Below are 18,474 nucleotides of genomic sequence, written 5' to 3'. Positions count from 1 at the left end.
TTCACAGGTCATTTTGCGACATTTGGTTTCAAGACTACTCCTCACGGTTTAGGGCCCCTAAAATGCCAGGGCAGTATAGGAACCCCACAAATGACCCCATTCTAGAAAGAAGACACCCAAAGGTATTCCGTACGGAGTATGGTGAGTTCATAGAAGATTTTATTTTTTTGTCACAAGTTAGCGGAAAATGACACTTTGTGAAAAAAAACTATTAAAATCAATTTCCGCTAACTTGTGACAAAAAAATAAAAACTTCTATGAACTCACCATACTCCTAACGGAATACCTTGGGGTGTCTTCTTTCTAAAATGGGGACATTAGTGGGGTTCCTATACTGCCCTGGCATTTTAGGGGCCCTAAACCGCGAGGAGTAGTCTTGAAACAAAAATGACCTGTGAAATCCTAAAGGTACTCATTGGACTTTGGGCCCCTTAGTGCAGTTAGGGTGCAAAAAAGTGCCACACATGTGGTATCGCCGTACTCAGGAGTAGTATAATAATGTGTTTTGGGGTGTATTTTTACACATACCCATGCTGGGTGGGAGAAATACCTCTGTAAATGACAATCTTTTGATTTTTTTACACACAATTGTCCATTTACAGAGGTATTTCTCCCACCCAGCATGGGTATGTGTAAAAATACACCCCAAAACACATTGTACTACTTCTCCCGAGTATGGCGATACCACATGTGTGGCACTTTTTTGCACCCTAACTGCGCTAAAGGGCCCAAAGTCCAATGAGTACCTTTAGGATTTCACAGGTCATTTTGAGAAATTTCGTTTCAAGACTACTCCTCACGGTTTAGGGCCTCTAAAATGCCAGGGCAGTATAGGAACCCCATAAATGACCCCATTTTAGAAAGAAGACACCCCAAGGTATTCCGTTAGGAGTATGGTGAGTTCATAGAAGATTTTATTTTTTGTCAAAAGTTAGCGGAAATTGATTTTAATTGTGTTTTTTCACAAAGTGTCATTTTCCGCTAACTTTTGACAAAAAATAAAATCTTCTATGAACTCACCATACTCCTAACGGAATACCTTGGGGTGTCTTCTTTCTAAAATGGGGTCATTTGTGGGGTTCCTATACTGCCCTGGCATTTTAGGGGCCCTAAACTGTGAGGAGTAGTCTTGAAACGAAATTTCTCAAAATGACCTGTGAAATCCTAAAGGTACTCATTGGACTTTGGGCCCTTTAGCGCAGTTGGGGTGCAAAAAAGTGCCATACGTGGTATCGCCGTACTCAGGAGAAGTAGTATAATGTGTTTTGTGGTGTATTATTACACATACCCATGCTGAGTGGGAGAAAGATCTCTGTAAATGGACAATTGTGTGTAAAAAAAAATTAACAAATTGTCATTTACAGAGATATTTCTCCCACCCAGCATGGGTATGTGTAAAAATACACCCCAAAACACATTATACTACTTCTCCTGAGTACGGCAATACCACATGTGTGGCACTTTTTTGCAGCCTAACTGCGCTAAGGGGTCCAAAGTCCAATGAGCACCTTTAGGCTTTACAGGGGTGCTTACAATTTAGCACCCCCCAAAATGTCAGGACAGTAAACACAACCCACAAATTACCCCATTTTGGAAAGTAGACCCTTCAAGGTATTCAGAGAGGGGCATGGTGAGTCCGTGGCAGATTTCATTTTTTTTTGTCGCAAGTTAGAAGAAATGGAAATTTTTTTTTATTTTTTTTTTTTTCTCACAAAGTGTCATTTTCCGCTTACTTGTGACAAAAAATAATATCTTCTATGAACTCACTATGCCTCTCAGTGAATACTTTGGGATGTCTTCTTTCCAAAATGGGGTCATTTGGGGGGTATTTATACTATCCTGGAATTCTAGCCCCTCATGAAACATGACACGGGGTCAGAAAAGTCAGAGATGCTTGAAAATGGGAAAATTCACTTTTTGCACCATAGTTTGTAAACGCTATAACTTTTACCCAAACCAATAAATATACACTGAATGGTTTTTTTTTTTATCAAAAACATGTTTGTCCACATTTTTCGCGCTGCATGTATACAGAAATTTTACTTTATTTGAAAAATGTCAGCACAGAAAGTTAAAAAAATCATTTTTTTGCCAAAATTCATGTCTTTTTTGATGAATATAATAAAAAGTAAAAATCGCAGGAGCAATCAAATAGCACCAAAAGAAAGCTTTATTAGTGACAAGAAAAGGAGCCAAAATTCATTTAGGTGGTAGGTTGTATGAGCGAGCAATAAACCGTGAAAGCTGCAGTGGTCTGAATGGAAAAAAAGTGGCCGGTCCTTAAGGGGTAGAAAGCCCTAGGTCCTCAAGTGGTTAAATATAAAATTAAAACCATGGTCTACCAAAAAAATAAAAAAAATCATTTTTATGAGTAGGAGGATAAATACAATTGAGTTCATCAGTTTATTTTCACCTCTGGTTCACTTTTAAGCTTTCCATACCCTGGCAAATTGCCACCGGACATGGCAAAAGGATAGATCCGTCTCTGATCGACATTTCGTCAGAGAGTAGTCTACTACTGTCACACACTGGGAGGGCGGGAGGTGACTACATGGAGGTGGTAAAATGAGCTAATGATTGGCCATTCAAAAATGTATGTGTGTACTAGGCTTGAGGTGTAGGTTTAGGTTAATGTCTTTAAGTAGACCTGAACTCTTGCACAGGAGAGCTCTATAAGTTGTAACAAGAAAATGTTTTTCTTTAAAGGTTATTATGCTGCTACTTATCCTTTAGAGCAGAGAGGAAGTTATGAGTTCAAGTCCGCTTTAAAGAAAAAAAAAAGTGCAGCATTTAAAATAGTGCAGTGTCAAAAATGCAGCGTTCTTAACCACTTGTGCATTTTGTGCATAACTTTTGCGTCCAAAAAGGAGCTCACTCATGCCTCCTGGACAATAGGAGCCATGTCCCAGAGATCAATCCTTTGGGTCAGTAATTGTTTCTTGTGTATACGGCTTTATGCCACCATCTACACACACTGCTTACAAAGTGTATCTTCATGTGTTCCCAGACGGGGAAGAGAAGACCTACGGCGGCTGTGAGGGGCCTGATGCTATGTATGTAAAGCTGATTTCATCTGATGGTCATGAATTTATAGTGAAACGTGAACATGCCTTAACCTCTGGAACAATAAAAGCCATGCTGAGCGGTCCGGGTAAGTGTAACTTCCTCCGCTAGAAAAAATAAAGTTAGTACTTTCTAAATTAGAATTGTTTGCGTGAATAATGTGTGTGAGAAGTGTCAATTTCTATATTTATGAACTCAATATATTCTGTAGCGCTGGGCAGACAATATTAGATAACCATACATTAAACGTATGTAACGTAAGTATTTGTGGAATTGGAAGATCTAACAATACAGTTCTAAAATATTAAAGAGAACCAGAGGTGGGTTTAAAGAATGTTATCTGCATACAGAGGCTGGATCTGCCTATACAGCCCAGCCTCTGTTGCTATCCCAAACCTCACTAAGGTCCCCCTGCAATCTGCAATCCCTCATAAATCACAGCCATGCTGTAAGGCTGTGTTTACATCTGTAGTGTCAGTCTTAGCTGCTCCCCCGCCTCAGCATAGCTCCGGTCCCTGCCCCGTCCCTTCCCTCCAATCAGCAGGGAGGGAAGGGATGCAGGCGGGGACCGGAGTTCAGCAGGAGGCGGGGAGAGCAGCAGACTGACACTATAGAGATAAACACAGCCAGCTCTGACAAGCTGTTTGTCAGCAGCGTGGTTGTGATTTATGAGGGATTGCAGAGTGCAGGGGGACCTTAGGGGGGTTTGGGATAGCAACAGAGGCTGGGCTGTATAGGCAGATCCATCCTCTGTATACAGATAATATTCTTCAAACCCACCTCGGGTTCTCTTTAAGTATATTTACCTTCAATAAGGTAAGTACATGCTTGGGTAGAACCAACACTGCAAAGATGACAAATCATAGGAGGAGGGCCCTCCTCTTATGAGCTTAAAGCAGACCTGAACTCAGGACTTTCTCTCTCCTCTAAAAGATAAGCAGCAAATACTATCAACCGAATCAGAACACCTGATGGCCCTATCTCTGTTGACCCGGACGTGATCTACAAACAATTTCACGAATATTACTCTAATCTTTACACTTGCCAAGAACATCAAAGACCAATGGATTTCCCTGATTTCCTGGCCTCCCTCAACCTCCCCTGTCTTACTTCCGCTGCAGTGAAGGAGATTAATCTACCCTTTACTGAGGAGGAAGTGGAGGATGTCATCAAAAAATTAAAACTACACAAAGCACCCGGCCCGGACGGCTTAAGCTCCATCTACTATAAAAAATTTGCCCCATCTTGATTCCTTACTTAACTAGATGCTATACCTTTATAAGGTCTAAACCCCTTGCAAATTCAGAATTCCTGGATGCCCACATCACGGTTTGTCCGAAACCTGAAAGGGACCTCCTCAACACGAAGAATTATAGGCCCATTGCCCTCCTCAATCAGGACTATAAAATCTTAACTAGTATCCTGGCTAAACTCATAAATAAAGTACTTCCCCACCTGGTAGATAAGGACCAAGTAGGTTTTGTGCCCTTCCGGCAAGCCTCGGACAACGTCCGCAAAACATTAGGAATACTCCAGCATGCAAGCCACTTAAGGCAACAGGTAGTGTCATTGGCCTTGGACATTGAAAAGGCCTTTGACACTATCTCCTGGGCGTATATGACAAATGTCTTGACCCGAGCGGGTCTTCATGGGCCTTTTATGCACATCATTAAACAATTATATTCAACCCCCAAAGCATACCTAAAACTACCAAGCTCCACAATGAACCCAATTTTGGTTCGGAGAGGGACTCGTCAAGGTTGCCCCCTTTCACCGGCAATCTTCGCTCTTGTAATGGAGCCACTGGCAGCTGCAATCAGGACAAATCCCAACATCCAAGGATATAAAATAGGTGAAAGGGAATATAAATTAAGTATGTTTGCGGACGATGTCCTCCTGACTCTTACAAATCCAGTAATCTCTATTCCAAATCTCTTATTGGAACTTAAAAAATTTGAGAATTTGTCAGGCCTCAAACTAAACCTGGACAAATCTGAAGCCATGTTCAGTAATTTCCCACAAGGAATGGGAGCCTATATTTCTAGCATCTTCAAACTCAAATACCAACCACACTACCTAAAATATCTAGGGATAAAAATAACTAATGACCCCACTCAACTCTATCACTGGAACTATAGACCACTGCTTAAATCACTGCATTCTCTTATACTATCTTGGATGAACTACCCTATATCCTGGGCTGGTCGTATTACGGCTATAAAGATGACCCTTCTCCCTAAATTGCTAAGGTATTTTATGGGCACAATCGCATCACATCAGAATAGTACAATCAATTCCCTATCTCCATTTACTCACCACTCGCTCCTCTTATGGAAAAAAGTTCGCTACAAATATAAACTGCAGTCACAACCGTCAAAACTGGTGGAGTTTTTGGGTAATCCTGATTTCCCGGCAGGCCAAAATCTTAGGGCCTTCAGTTGGTGGTCCTTGAACAACCACACAGGCCTTAAAGGATACTGCAGCCGAAAGGCTGCTGAGAGATAAAAACTGCAATGTGTAGGGAAAGAAAAGTACATACTCACCGCTCCCCTCGCTCCCTGCCGTCGGGTCCCGCTCGTCAGCCACAGCTCCCGGTACTGGCCGACTCTCCTGACCCGGACATACTGCGCCGCGCATGCGCAGTATGTCCTGTAATCTTCGCTTCTGGCGTCGCATCATGACGCCAGAAGTACGGACACTCCCCCGCCTCCTGCGTGTGCGCTCCAGCGGCTCCACTTTAAAGCTTTATAGTGGAGCCGCTGGAGCGCACACGCAGGAGGCGGGGGAGTGTCCGTACTTCTGGCGTCATGATGCGACGCCAGAAGCGAAGATTACAGGACATACTGCGCATGCGCGGCGCAGTATGTCCGGGTCAGGGGTCAGGAGAGTCGGCCAGTACCGGGAGCTGTGGCTGACGAGCGGGACCCGACGGCAGGGAGCGAGGGGAGCGGTGAGTATGTACTTTTCTTTCCCTACACATTGCAGGTTTTATCTCTCAGCAGCCTTTCGGCTGCAGTATCCTTTAAGCACTTCCTTCACCAGGGGAAATTATGCTCAAAACAAACTTTGATAGAAAATCTTGTTGTTCCTGTTCATGAGGGCTTCAGGCTGCACCAAATTCAGCACTATATACTATCTATGGCCAAAGTTGGTCAAGAATTCAGAAGCACCTCTCTTGAAACTCTCTGCCTAACTGATCCACTACGCAAAGGAACATTGTCCTTACTATACTCCATGTTGAATGTTGGGCCAACAGACACGAAACTTCAGTACCAGCTTAACTGGGAAGACGATCTGAGTATCAGCTTAGACAACAGCCAGTGGTCGCAATGTTTTGACACACTTTCTAGAGGAAGTCTATGTGTGGTGCACATGGAGACCTCACTGCGTGTACTACATAGATCTTATTTGGTGCCCGAACGCCTTCATCAGATATATCAAAACAAATCAAAGTTATGTTTTAGAGGCTGTTTGGTGTCAGGTTCAATGTGTCATACTTGGTGGTCCTGTCCAGTGGTGGCTGCACTTTGGAATAAAGTTATACGCAAAATCAATTCAACCCTTTCCATTCAACTAGCATTGGATCCCGCTATTTGTCTCTTGGGACTGCATCCTGACGAAATTTCGTATGCTCAGCATAAGCTTATCCAACACATTATGAACACTGTTAAAACCTACATAGCATCTCAATGGCAGCGAAATACCTTGATCTTCCGCTGCGTCCTTGATCGCATCCATACTACAATGTTAAATGAAAAAATAAAAGCCAACCTGCTGGACAGGACTCATCAATTTGATAAGATCTGGTCACCCTGGATTCAGGTTACCTCTTCCGCTACTGCTCAGGATTTATTAGACTCCTTTTAGAAACGGGGAAAAATGTAGGCCTCATACATACGGTACCATCAACATTATACTCTCCGATATAATCCTAGCAATCTAAGTGGCACATTTCTCGGTTCGGCACGGGTGTTTTTTAGTTTTTTGTTTTTTTTTGTTTGTTTTTTTTGTTTGTTTTTTTTTAGTTTTCTATTTCTTCAGTTTTTGCTCTCACCTGTTTCCTCAAGGTTAGACTAGTTTCAACCTGCTTAAATATGTTCTAATATGCTAAATATGCTCTAGCATTATGACAAGCTACTCTTGACCTGAATCTATTATGAAACAGTACAATAAAATGGCAAATTATTTTCCTGTAACCTTATACCAGCAATCAGTATGTAATTGAGATCTAGTTACATATGCTATTATATGCTATCTTATCCTGACTGCTGTATGCATTTGACTGTACTGATCGGAAATGTTCACCTTTTTATTGTCTTTTATGAACAAAAATTTTCTTCAAATAAAAACCTATTGAAACTAAAAGCTAAGCAGCAGCATAGTAACCTTCTAAAGGTCAACTTAAAGGGAATGTCCAAGCAAAATAAAAAAATGAGTTTCACTTACCTGGGGCTTCTACCAGCCCCATGCAGCCACCCTGTGCCCTCGTAGTCACTCACTGCTGCTTCAGTCCCCCGCTGGCAGCTTGCCGACCTCGGAGGTCGGCAGGATGCATTGCATACATTTTTACGCATTCCCGCTAGTGCAGAAACATTAACACATACATTTGTACGCATTACTGGTTTAATGCGTAAAAATGTACGCATTGAACCAGTAACGCGTAAAAATGTATGTGTTAATGTTCCTGCACTAGCGGGAATGCGTAAAAATGTACGCAATGTGTCCCCCGACCTCCGAGGTCGGCAAGCTGCCAGCGGGGGACTGGAGCAGCAGTGAGTGACTACGAGGGCACAGGATGGCTGCATGGAGCTGGTAGAAGCCCCAGGTAAGTGAAACTCATTTTTTTATTTTGCTTGAACCTTCCCTTTAAGTGAGAAGATGATGGAGGCTGCCATATTTATTTCCTTTTAACTACTTGCCGACTGCTCCATGCCGATTGGCGCGGAGGCAGCCCCAGGACCTCTCCACGCCGATTGGCGTGAACTGCCTTCTATGGGGCTAGCAGGAGATTGCGTGCGTGTGGGCGAGCATCTCCGCTTGGAAGCTCCGCCTTCAGTCTCTGTCGCCGATTGTCAAATTTACATGTACACTGTACTGGGGACAGCTGTGTGACATGGCTGTCCCCCTGGGGGATAAAGAAGCGATCGGTGATAGGCTGAAGTCTACCACCGCCGATCACAGTGATTGGCTGGCCGGGGGAGGGAGGGTTGTTAAAATACAAAATAAGCATTTTTATTAAAAAAATAAAAATATTTACAAAAAATATTTGGGGAGCGATCAGACCCCACCAACAGAGAGCTCTGTTGGTGGGGAGGATGATTCACTTGTGTGCTGAGTTGTGTGGCCCTGCAGCTAGGCCTTAAAGCTGCAGTGGCCATTTTTAGTAAAAAATGTCCTGGTCATTAGGGGGGTTTAATATTGCGGTCCTCAAAAGGTTAAACAATGAGTTGCCTGGCTATCCTGCCTATCTTCTGTCTCTAATACTTTTAGCCATAGACACTGCACAAGCATGCAGCAGATCAGGTGTTTCTGACATTGTCAGATCTGACAAGATTAGCTGCGTGCTTGTTTCTGGTGTTATTCAGACACTACTGCAGCCAAATAGATCAGCAGGACTGCCAGGCAACTGGTTGTTTAAAAGGAAACAAATGTGGCAGCCTCCATAGTCTACTCACTTCAGTTGTCTTTTAGGCTTCTTGCACACCAAGACGTTGCATTAGGTGGCACGTTAAGGTCGCATAACGTGCACCTAACACAATGTATGGTGCTGCAAGAGCCGACGGTAGAGTGAGCCGCGTTAGGCTGCTCGATTCCTATAATGTCTCCCAGAGTGGCGCTGATTTGCCAGCGGGACCACGTGATGCGGAGCGAGACACTCCGCATCACGTGGTCCCGCCGGCCAATCAGCGCCCGCCAGTGCAGTGAATATTAAGTAGCCATGTGCGCGGCTACTGTAGCTGGCTCTCCCCGCCTCCTCTCCGCCCCCCACTGCGCATGTGCAAACAGTCTAACGCGGCTATAGCCGCTCCAACGCCGTAGCATGCTGCACTTTGCGCAGAACGTGCAGCGTTACATGTAACGCAACGTGGGCTGTGTGAACAGCCCACTTGTGTTACATTGCTGTGCGTTGGGGGAGTGTTACAGGCGCACTAACGTGCGCCTGTAACGTCTTGGTGTGTAAGCAGCCTTAAAGTAAAACATTTTTTTTTGCAGCTGATAGAAATCCTGTAATAAATCTGCAGTGTCTAATTCAGGCATGGGCAAACTTGGCCCTCCAGCTGTTAAGGAACTACAAATCCCACAATGCATTTGCCTTTATGAGTCATGACTGTGGCTGTCAGACTCCTGCAATGTATTGTGGGACTTGTAGTTCCTCAACAGCTGGAGGGCCAAGTTTGCCCATGCCTGGTCTAATTCCTACTTTCATGGAACAGACAGGGTTAAAATCTTGTGTTTACAAATTAGCTGCTATGCAGAGGCAGCCAGCTGAGAGATCAAATTACAGTTGTGATAAGTCACAGACAAGGGGAAATTAGGCTAAACTCTGTAAATACATAAAGGGTGCATTTCTGTTTGTCTTCTGTCCTGTGCAAGAGTTAAGGTCCACTTTAACCTTTTTGTATACTATTTCTTACAGACATGGACACATTTGTTGGTACTCCTTTCTATTAAAGGATCCACAACTGTTTCAGGCTTAACTTGAAACTGATGAGCAGTTGCCACCTGTCATTGTTTATTCTGCTGTTAATTAATTACTTTGAAGTGCTTATTTAATTGTTCACATGACCTGGACAAAAATGATGACCTTTAAAGTATATCTGACCCCAGGCAATGCTACCTAAAGGTAGCCATATACCTAGTGGTGATGGGCAGATTCAACCAAGAGACAAATTTCTGTAATCGAATCTGATGAGAGAGCGATCTGTTAGCTGCCCATACACCGCACAGTGTTCTCCCCAGAAATCTTTTCCAGCCGGGTGGCATAAAATGGTAGACTGGTGGGGTAGGATGGGGAAAGTAGGGTCGGCGCAACTCTTACAGCATATGAGGAGAAGAGTTGATGACAGCCGGGTGCTCACCAGAATTAGCCGGGTGGAGCACAAGGCTAAAAGAGCCTGGGGAGAACGCTGCACGCAGGCTGAACCTCTATTTCAGCATGAAATCTCTCGGGAACCACTACCATTCCCTAATGTATAAATGTGCTGTAAGTGTGTGTTCATACATTACCTGTCTTGTGTCGCGATTCCTGTCCATCTACCGGCACACTTCTATTAGCTGCGTACACGCTGCCGGCGTAGCACGTGTGATGTCACGCGCCAGCTTGCTATGCAGCTAATAGAAGAGCGGTGTAAGACGGATGGGCTTCATGGAACATAACCTTTAGAAGCAATCACTACAAACAAGAAATTCCTGTAACTTTCAGTGAGACTTCTGCATCTGTCAGCAAGTGTGCCACATCCAGCTGTGTCAGTTGTGAAGAATTCCTTCTCCTAACTGCATGCTTCAGTTTTGAGATGTTCAATGAAAGTATACATCACTTCTGGGTGAAATATACACAACGCACGGATACTCTTGTATCGTCATGATGGCACGCATGTTCAATGTGATAGCCCCATAGGTGCCTGACTAAAAGAAAAGAGGGGTCTTTCTGGGACTATATTGCTTAACTTGGCATCATTGATTAAAATATGCCAATGTTTTCCCATAATATGTGTAATTTCACGATGTGCTGAAAATCTCGAACAGGACCTCAGTGCCTGATCTGCGTTGCTATTTAGGTGTGATCTCTTGGAAAGGAGGGAAGTTCTGGCACTGGCATTTGCTCCGGTATAGGCTTTAATGAGGCTGCCCTTTGGGTATCCCCTCTCCCTGAAGCATAATGTGAAACGTCGCATCATCCGAGCAATTCCGTTTAGTTCGTAGGTATTGACCAACAGGAATACCGTTAACTGTGTGCGTTGGGTGGAAGCTAAATAAAATAATTTTGTTTTCTAGGGGTACCAGCAAAATTGTCCAGGCCATTTTAGAAAATCATTGTAAATTAAAGGGACACTGTAGGGGGGTCAGGGGAAAATTAGTTGAAGTTACCCAGGGCTTCTAATGGTCCCCCACAGACATCCTGTGCCTGCGCAGCCACTCCCCAATGCTCCGGCCCCGCCTCTGGTTCACTTCTGGAACTTCAGACTTTAAAGCGTAATATAACCCTGCATTTAAACTTTGCTCTAAAACATTATTTACAGCATATAATATGCAAAAAGCATTTTTTTTTTTACTAGACCAGCATTGGAAGGGTTAAACACAGAGGTTTCAAGTTCTGTGGAGAGATATGCAGAAGTTCAGATTGTTGCATTCTATTTAGTTAGATGTATCTATTGATAAATGTTACACACTCTTTGGCTGTCCTCCAAGCTCCTTCTCAGTGAGAGAGAGTGAGTCACATTCAACACTTAGATACATTTTGTTTACATAAATGTATCTATTTCAGCTTCGGATGCCTCTGCAGAAATCTCCAGGAACTTTAAAGCCCTGTGTAACCCTTCCAATGCTGGTCTAGTAAAAAAAAAAATGCTTTTTGCATATAATGGTCTGAAAAGCACTGCGCGGTGCGCTCCTGGTGACATCAGAAAAAATCTATTAACCCCTCGCACTCTCGCATGCAAATGTTCAAACCAATGAATTCACAGATTCACTCATCCAGGCACAACTGTTGTCCCTACAGCTAAGTTAAAAGCCAGGGTTTTAGTTCACAGAAGAATGCATTCTTATGCTTAGTCACCTATACTGCGCAGAAGTACCCAGGTAAACATAGGTGTCCTAACTCTAACCCTGTAACATGCATAGTGCAGACATGCAAACACATTCATTGCATCAAACCTATCAATGGATTAGGAGCACACATCCTGACGTCCTCACCTGGGACAGATAGCGCATCTTACCAATCACACAAGGGAGCTAACGTAATGTATCCATGTGCACCATGCACATACACCAGCATAAGCTGTGTGCATGCTGACAAACACATACAGGGGGAAGGAGGGAGTGCACTGAATTAGACCCTAGCCACCTGGTGACATCAGGGTAAGCGAGGACATGGCAACGCAAGCGCAGTGGTTTTCAGACTTTAAAGTCTGAAATTCCAGAAGTGAACCGGAGGCGGGGCCGGAGCATCGGTGAGTGGCTGCACGGGCACAGGATGCCTGCAGGGGACCATTAGAAGCCCCGGGTAACTTCAACTCATTCCCCCCCCCTACAGTATCCCTTTTATATCTTTGCTTTACCCAATGACATTTCAGTGGCTTATTTGAAGGCATAACTCGCATTTTTTTATTTGCTATAAGATCACTAACCTTATCCTAGTAGGTCGATTTTCAAATATACAATGAAGATCCGCCGCAACCCCCTGAGATCCCTCCTCCTAATTTGGATACACTATGATAGAAATTGTACAATTTCTAACCAGAGATGTAACTTGCCAATTTTGTTATATTTTACCACAGTTACCAGAATTAGCAGAAGTTTTTATTAGAGGTTTGCAAATGACTAAACTGATTAACCGCCTCTGCACGGCAGTGATTGAAATCTACACCCTGTTTCGATGCTGTTGCTAGGGCGTATATTTCATCTCATCGCTGCCGCACATTCTCTCCTCCGATAACGTTGCTCTCTGCCTGTCGCAGCTCACTCACCCTGCCACCTCTATGATTGCAGAGCTCTATGAGGCGGTCAGGAGACTATTTTATTGGCTCCTGACCCTGTCATCATTGTAAGTGACTCCCATTGGCTTACATTGATCACAAGGTCAGGAGCTAATGAAATCTGCTCCTGACCAGCTCACCGAGCTCTGCCATCTTAGAGACGGCAGAGTGAGTGGCTTGGGGCGACAGGTGTGTGACGTGGACAACGGTAGTGGCAGGTAAGTGCGGCAATTGGTTGTCATGCACCAGTTTCTGGTACCAGCATCTCTGGTCTTTACTGAAGGGGGGGGGGGGGGGGTGTTAATGAAGCTAAAGATCCTCTCGTTAGCTTTCCAAATCTGATCAAAAGGATGGCAAAGGGGAAATATTAGGCTTAGTTCTAACCTTTCCCCATCTTTCATAACTAAGGCAGGGTTCACACTTGCAAGGTTTGCGTGGTGCTTTATTACATGCAAATTCACAATAAATCTGATAGTCCAAGTTAATCAATGGACTTGTTCACATTTTAAAGGGAACTTGAGGTGAGAGGGATATGATGGCTGACATATCTCCTTTTAACTACTTAACGTCCCTCCATTGAGGTGTTAAAATGGGCATGCATGTGCGTAGACGTTTATTTTCTGCAGAATGAACATTTAAATGTCTTCTTTGCATTAATTAATGCGCAAATATAGGACATTTATAAACGTCCATTTTGTGTTAGAGGACCTAAACTCTTGCACAGCAGACAAGGGAAAAACGCATATTTACTGAGAAATTCACTTGATGGAACTGTTCACAACCCGGCACTTTAAGCCAAAGTTCACACTTCCGGGAAATCGCAAATGTGCTACATGCAGCACTTTCCTAATGATTCTAAAATGAGAATTGCAAAAATACAATTGCAATTTTTTTTTTTGCCAGCTCTTTGAAAACTCTTTCCCAATCACATGAATGAGTCACCACAATTTTTCAAAATCGCTGTAAAATAGTTTGCTGACATTTTACCATGATTCTCATCCAAGAGAATGGGAAAGCATTTTCAAAACGCTGGCAAAAACCACTGCTAGTGGGTTTGAGCTCTAGTGTGTTTAGAGAGATCAGCCTGTGTAATAAGCCTATATCAGCAAGTGTAAATCAGGGCTGTCAGCTGTGTCTGAAATGTGGCAGGTGTGCTGCTGCTGTTCTGTGCTAATATGTAAACACTGGAGGTTAACCCTTTCTGTGCTTCCAGGAAGTAAACACTAGGATTTCTGTAAAGGTTGTTGCTTATCTTTTGGAGCAGAGAGGAAGTTCTGAGTTTGGATTCACTTTTAGTGGTTAAACAATGCAAATTGCCTGGCTGTCATGCTGATCCTCTGCCTTTCCTACTTTTAGCTGTACCTAGAATAAGTATGCAGATCAGATATCCTGAATAGATTAGCCACATGCTTGTTTCAGGTGTGTGATTCAGACACTATTAATACCAGGAAGTTCAGCAGGACTGCCAAACTGGTATGGTTTAAAAGGAGATATGCCAGTCTTCACATGCTTCTCACCTTGGATTACGCTGACAATATCACTGCAACGTGACGCAATGACATTCCTGTGGGGCTTTTAACATTGTGTGTGGTGGGTTCTGATGGGGTAACGCATGCGTTTACATTGGCAGTGGGGCATACTTTCATTGTACTGCTTGCCTCACTGTATGGTAACACGCAGGGTGACTTTTCGGCTATGTTGCGATCTTATCACAACACAGATGACCAGGGCTGGGGAGTCGGAGTCGGGGCAATTTTGGGTGCCTGGAGTCGGAGTCGGGAAAAAATGCACCGACTCCTAATGAATTTAAACTGTAATTAAAATAGAAAATATGATAAAATGTTTTATTTCTCAAATCGTCATCATAAATAATTTATATATACAGTAATAGCTGTGCTTAGTCCACAAAAATGAATTAAACCAATCAAAATTAGTTACCACTGCTGCTTCAATAAAGCAGTCCCCATATTTTAAAAGTCAGATATACACATCTGATTGTGATTGTATATAGGAAGCTCTTATATATACTAAATAACATCTATGCTGTAAATATAAAGCCTGATGTGTAGCTGTGTCACTAATAGAGATAGTCAATGAGATGGAAATAATTCTGCGTTGATGCTGGTTTATGCAAATGTACGCTTTGCTCATGAAATCTTTGCAAATTCTCTTTGCTCATGAAATCAAATAATTTGATATGTTGAAATTTGGTTTGGTGACTACGAATTAAATGGTACCTGAGAAGGATGAAAAGAAAAGTTTTTTTATACATACCTGGGGCTTCTTCCAGCCCCCTTCAGGCTAATCAGTCCCTCACTGTCCACCTCTACCACCTGGATCTTCTGCTATGAGTCCAGGTAATTCAGCCAGTCAGCGCAGTCCGGCCGCATGCCGCTTCCACAGCCAGGAGCGTTCTGCACCTGCGCAACAGTGCTGCACAGGTGTAGTGCGCTCCTGGCGGCGGAGTGTGTGCATGCGCACTACGCCAGACTGGTTCAGGTACCTGGACTTATAGCAGAAGATCCAGGTGGCGGAGGAGGACAGCGAGGGACTGATTAGCCTGAAGGCGGCTGGAGGAAGCCCCAGGTATGTATAAAACTTTAATTTCATCTGTCTCAGGTTTACTTTGTTACACAGTAGTACTATACTCTACATATGCACTCTCCACAGAGCTGCAGGGAATCCACTGAGAATGCTGTGCACATTGAGCACAGAGGTGTTGTCTATCACCCATAAACCTGGTTCAGATTGTGCATGAAGAATGTGTAATAGAGGAAGAATCTCCTTATTCCCCGGCAGAGTACCTGCAGATCACTCTTACATGTACCCACAGTTACATTGCCTAGGGCCTGATAGATGTTCTTTGTTCCGGTCTGTACCTTTTACAAGTACTCTTACCAAGGACTAGTTTTGTCTATGACTAAAGGGAATAAATATGGCAGTCTCCATATCCTTCTCACTTCAGTTGTCTTTTAAAATTCCTAAGCGTTGGCAGTTAAGAGATGAATTTTATGTTACATACTTTCAATCAACAAGATTGTAATATGCAAATTAGAGGAGTCTGAGTCGGTGGAATCCTAAACTGAGGAGTCAGTCGGTGGATTTTTGTACCGACTCCACAGCCCTGCAGATGACTCTACGTAAAAGGGCCCTTAATTCGTAATCTGCATGCAGGAAAAGAAAACAAAACATATAACTTATATCTAACATTTTCTCATTTGCAATTGTAGACTATTTTGCCAAACTGTGCGTGTTGTAATGGAGACAAATGTGTGTTGGAAATTGACATGCACGTTGCCTGAATGCTGCAAGTGCGAAACCACCCTAAAGGGGAATAGTACATATCTCGGCGTAGGGCGAGCCGAATGACTGCTCTCCCTGCTGCCGATAAACTCTCTGGCGGCATTAAAGTACCCCTGACCTGGTTCCCTCCCCCCCCCCCCCCCTCCTATTTTAATATTGTTTAATTACTGGTGCTGTGACTAGCACACAGCACCACCCTTCCCCCTCCTGTGCCCCCTGTAGTCCCTGTTCTGCTCAGTCATAATCTTCGACTGAGGCAGAAAGTGGATTATGTGCAGGGAGGAAGTGATAGTTCTTCCTCCCCTCTGCTTGTCTATAATTTATCCCCCTCCACCTGCTGCTATAGTTCCCCTTATGAGTTACTGCACACAGCGCACAGTGGAGCTGAGCTGTGTGCGATCGTGTGGTATTTGAGGTCAAATATCCTTCTGACCTCAAATACCACATGATTGCACACATCGCATCTCCCCTGTGTGCAGTAACTCATAAGGGGAACTATAGTGGCAGGTGGAGGGGGATGAATTATAGAAGAGCAGAGGGGAAGAAAAACTATTGCTTCCTCCCCGCACATATTTTATGTCTGAACAGGGGCACTGGAAGGGGGAGGATGGTGCTGTGTGCTAGTTGCCAGTACCAAGTACCAGATTGGGATACTTGGAATACTATTCCCCCTCCGAGTTGTTGCAACACGGAGGGAGATGTAATTTGTGGTCTTGTGATCGTCAGAGCCCCAAATTACCGTTATGAGGGCCTGGCAGCATTACATTGCTACTATGACTGTGCCCAGCTTTGGGGTATGCCGAAATGAACTGATTCGAAGGGGAAAGTCTCAGGTTGTCTGTTTTGCTGCTGTTCTGTGACTGCGGCTGCTTCCCCTCCTCTGCATGAAATGGCTGAATAGTTTAGAGCCGGAGCAAAGTACTGCAGTGCTATGAGGAATAGATCAGAGCCGGGGCAGAGTATTGCAGTGCTACGAGGAATAGATCAGAGCCGGGGCAGAGTATTGCAGTGCTACGAGGAATAGATCAGAGCCGGGGCAGAGTATTGCAGTGCTACAATGAATAGATCAGAGCTGGGGAAGAGTATTGCAGTGCTATGATGAATAGAGCAGAGCCAGGGCAGAGTATTGCAGTGCTGTGATAAACAGTGATGTGTAATGTTGCCTTCTTGTATTACAGGTCAGTTTGCCGAGAATGAAACCAATGAAGTGAATTTCAGAGAGATCCCTTCCCATGTCCTGTCAAAAGTATGCATGTATTTCACTTACAAAGTCCGCTACACAAACAGTTCAACAGAAATCCCGGAATTCCCCATCGCACCAGAAATCGCACTGGAGCTCCTGATGGCAGCAAACTTCCTAGATTGTTAAATAAAGTAAATTATGGGAAATTACTGTTAATGTTTTCTTTTGTATTTAAAACGTCAGTTTTTGTTTAGCAATACTTCCAGTCATGTAGCATGTTTGCAACTTTCTCTTGAGTGATGTACAGTATATAAAGGTTTCATTTATCCAGCACAAGTGCACTGACAGTGCTTTACATCTTGACTTGCTTTTGTGTTTTTATTTTGTTTTTTCCCCTCCCTCCTCACATTCTAACAATAAACCGGTATAACCCTTTTTGATGTTGCTGCTATGGTTTAGATCTAACTTTCTCCTCTGCTATGGTGCAGTCATTCCTGTGACTGTTCTTTGCCATCCTCCGCCGGTGTTGAAATTAAACCTGTTTTCTAATGTAAACCAATACTAGTTGGCTCTCCTGTTTCCTGACATCCTAAAATGACATGGAGCCCTGCGACAGGGTGTGAAGGGGCTTGGAGGGTTGTAATGCTGGGAATACATGTTACGTTTTTTGCGAAGAATCGTTCCGATAGATGCCTTCGATGATAAAATTCCAACATGTCCGATGTTCTGCTCGATTCTTTTCCACTTGATTTCTCATAGAAGTGAATTGAAAAAAAGATAAGAAAAACGAGTGGAAAATAAGGGAATCGAGCAGTAAATCGAATGACTAATAGATCGCGCAAAAAAACGTAACGCGTAATCCCAGCATAAGTCTTAACTGCTCTGATGATTTGGGCTGACCTTGCTTGGTAAGATAGTATTTGAGCAAATTACAAAAAGACATGCCTGTGGTCTATTATGCCATTCCAAAAAGGCAAACCTTTGTTCCTATTTCCTCAGAAGTGAACTTTATGGGAACACAATATACTTGTGTCTCTGTCATATTGCTTGGTGTTGGCTGATCTATATAGATCACACACACACACTCTCTCTCGCGCGCTCATAGGGCCAGTTAATGGTCATGATTTTGCCACTTTTTGCAGTGTGATTTCCGTTCAACAGAACGAGAATCGCAATGGAATTGCTACCAGAGAGCTGCATGCAGTGCGCTTGCGATTTATGCAAATTGCA

The 18,474-nt window shown here is 43.6% G+C and overlaps 1 protein-coding gene across 2 annotated transcripts in view; it reads left to right on the top strand.

The window, feature by feature from the left end:
• Positions 1 to 17,450, top strand: part of ELOC (elongin C) — a 30,411-nt gene extending 12,961 nt beyond the window's left edge. For both annotated transcript variants that reach the window (XM_068237513.1, XM_068237514.1), the window contains exons 3-4: positions 3,008 to 3,151; positions 17,240 to 17,450. In XM_068237513.1, coding sequence (XP_068093614.1) covers positions 3,008 to 3,151; positions 17,240 to 17,430 — 335 coding nt within the window. In that variant the 3' untranslated portion in view covers positions 17,431 to 17,450. The remainder of the gene's footprint in view (positions 1 to 3,007; positions 3,152 to 17,239) is intronic.
• The last annotated feature ends 1,024 nt before the right edge of the window (positions 17,451 to 18,474 follow it).

Source organism: Hyperolius riggenbachi, chromosome 5, assembly GCF_040937935.1.
Source record: "Hyperolius riggenbachi isolate aHypRig1 chromosome 5, aHypRig1.pri, whole genome shotgun sequence".
Lineage (NCBI taxonomy): Eukaryota > Metazoa > Chordata > Amphibia > Anura > Hyperoliidae > Hyperolius > Hyperolius riggenbachi.
Note: the sequence above shows the minus strand (reverse complement) of the source record. Positions and strands in the feature narration are given on the sequence as shown.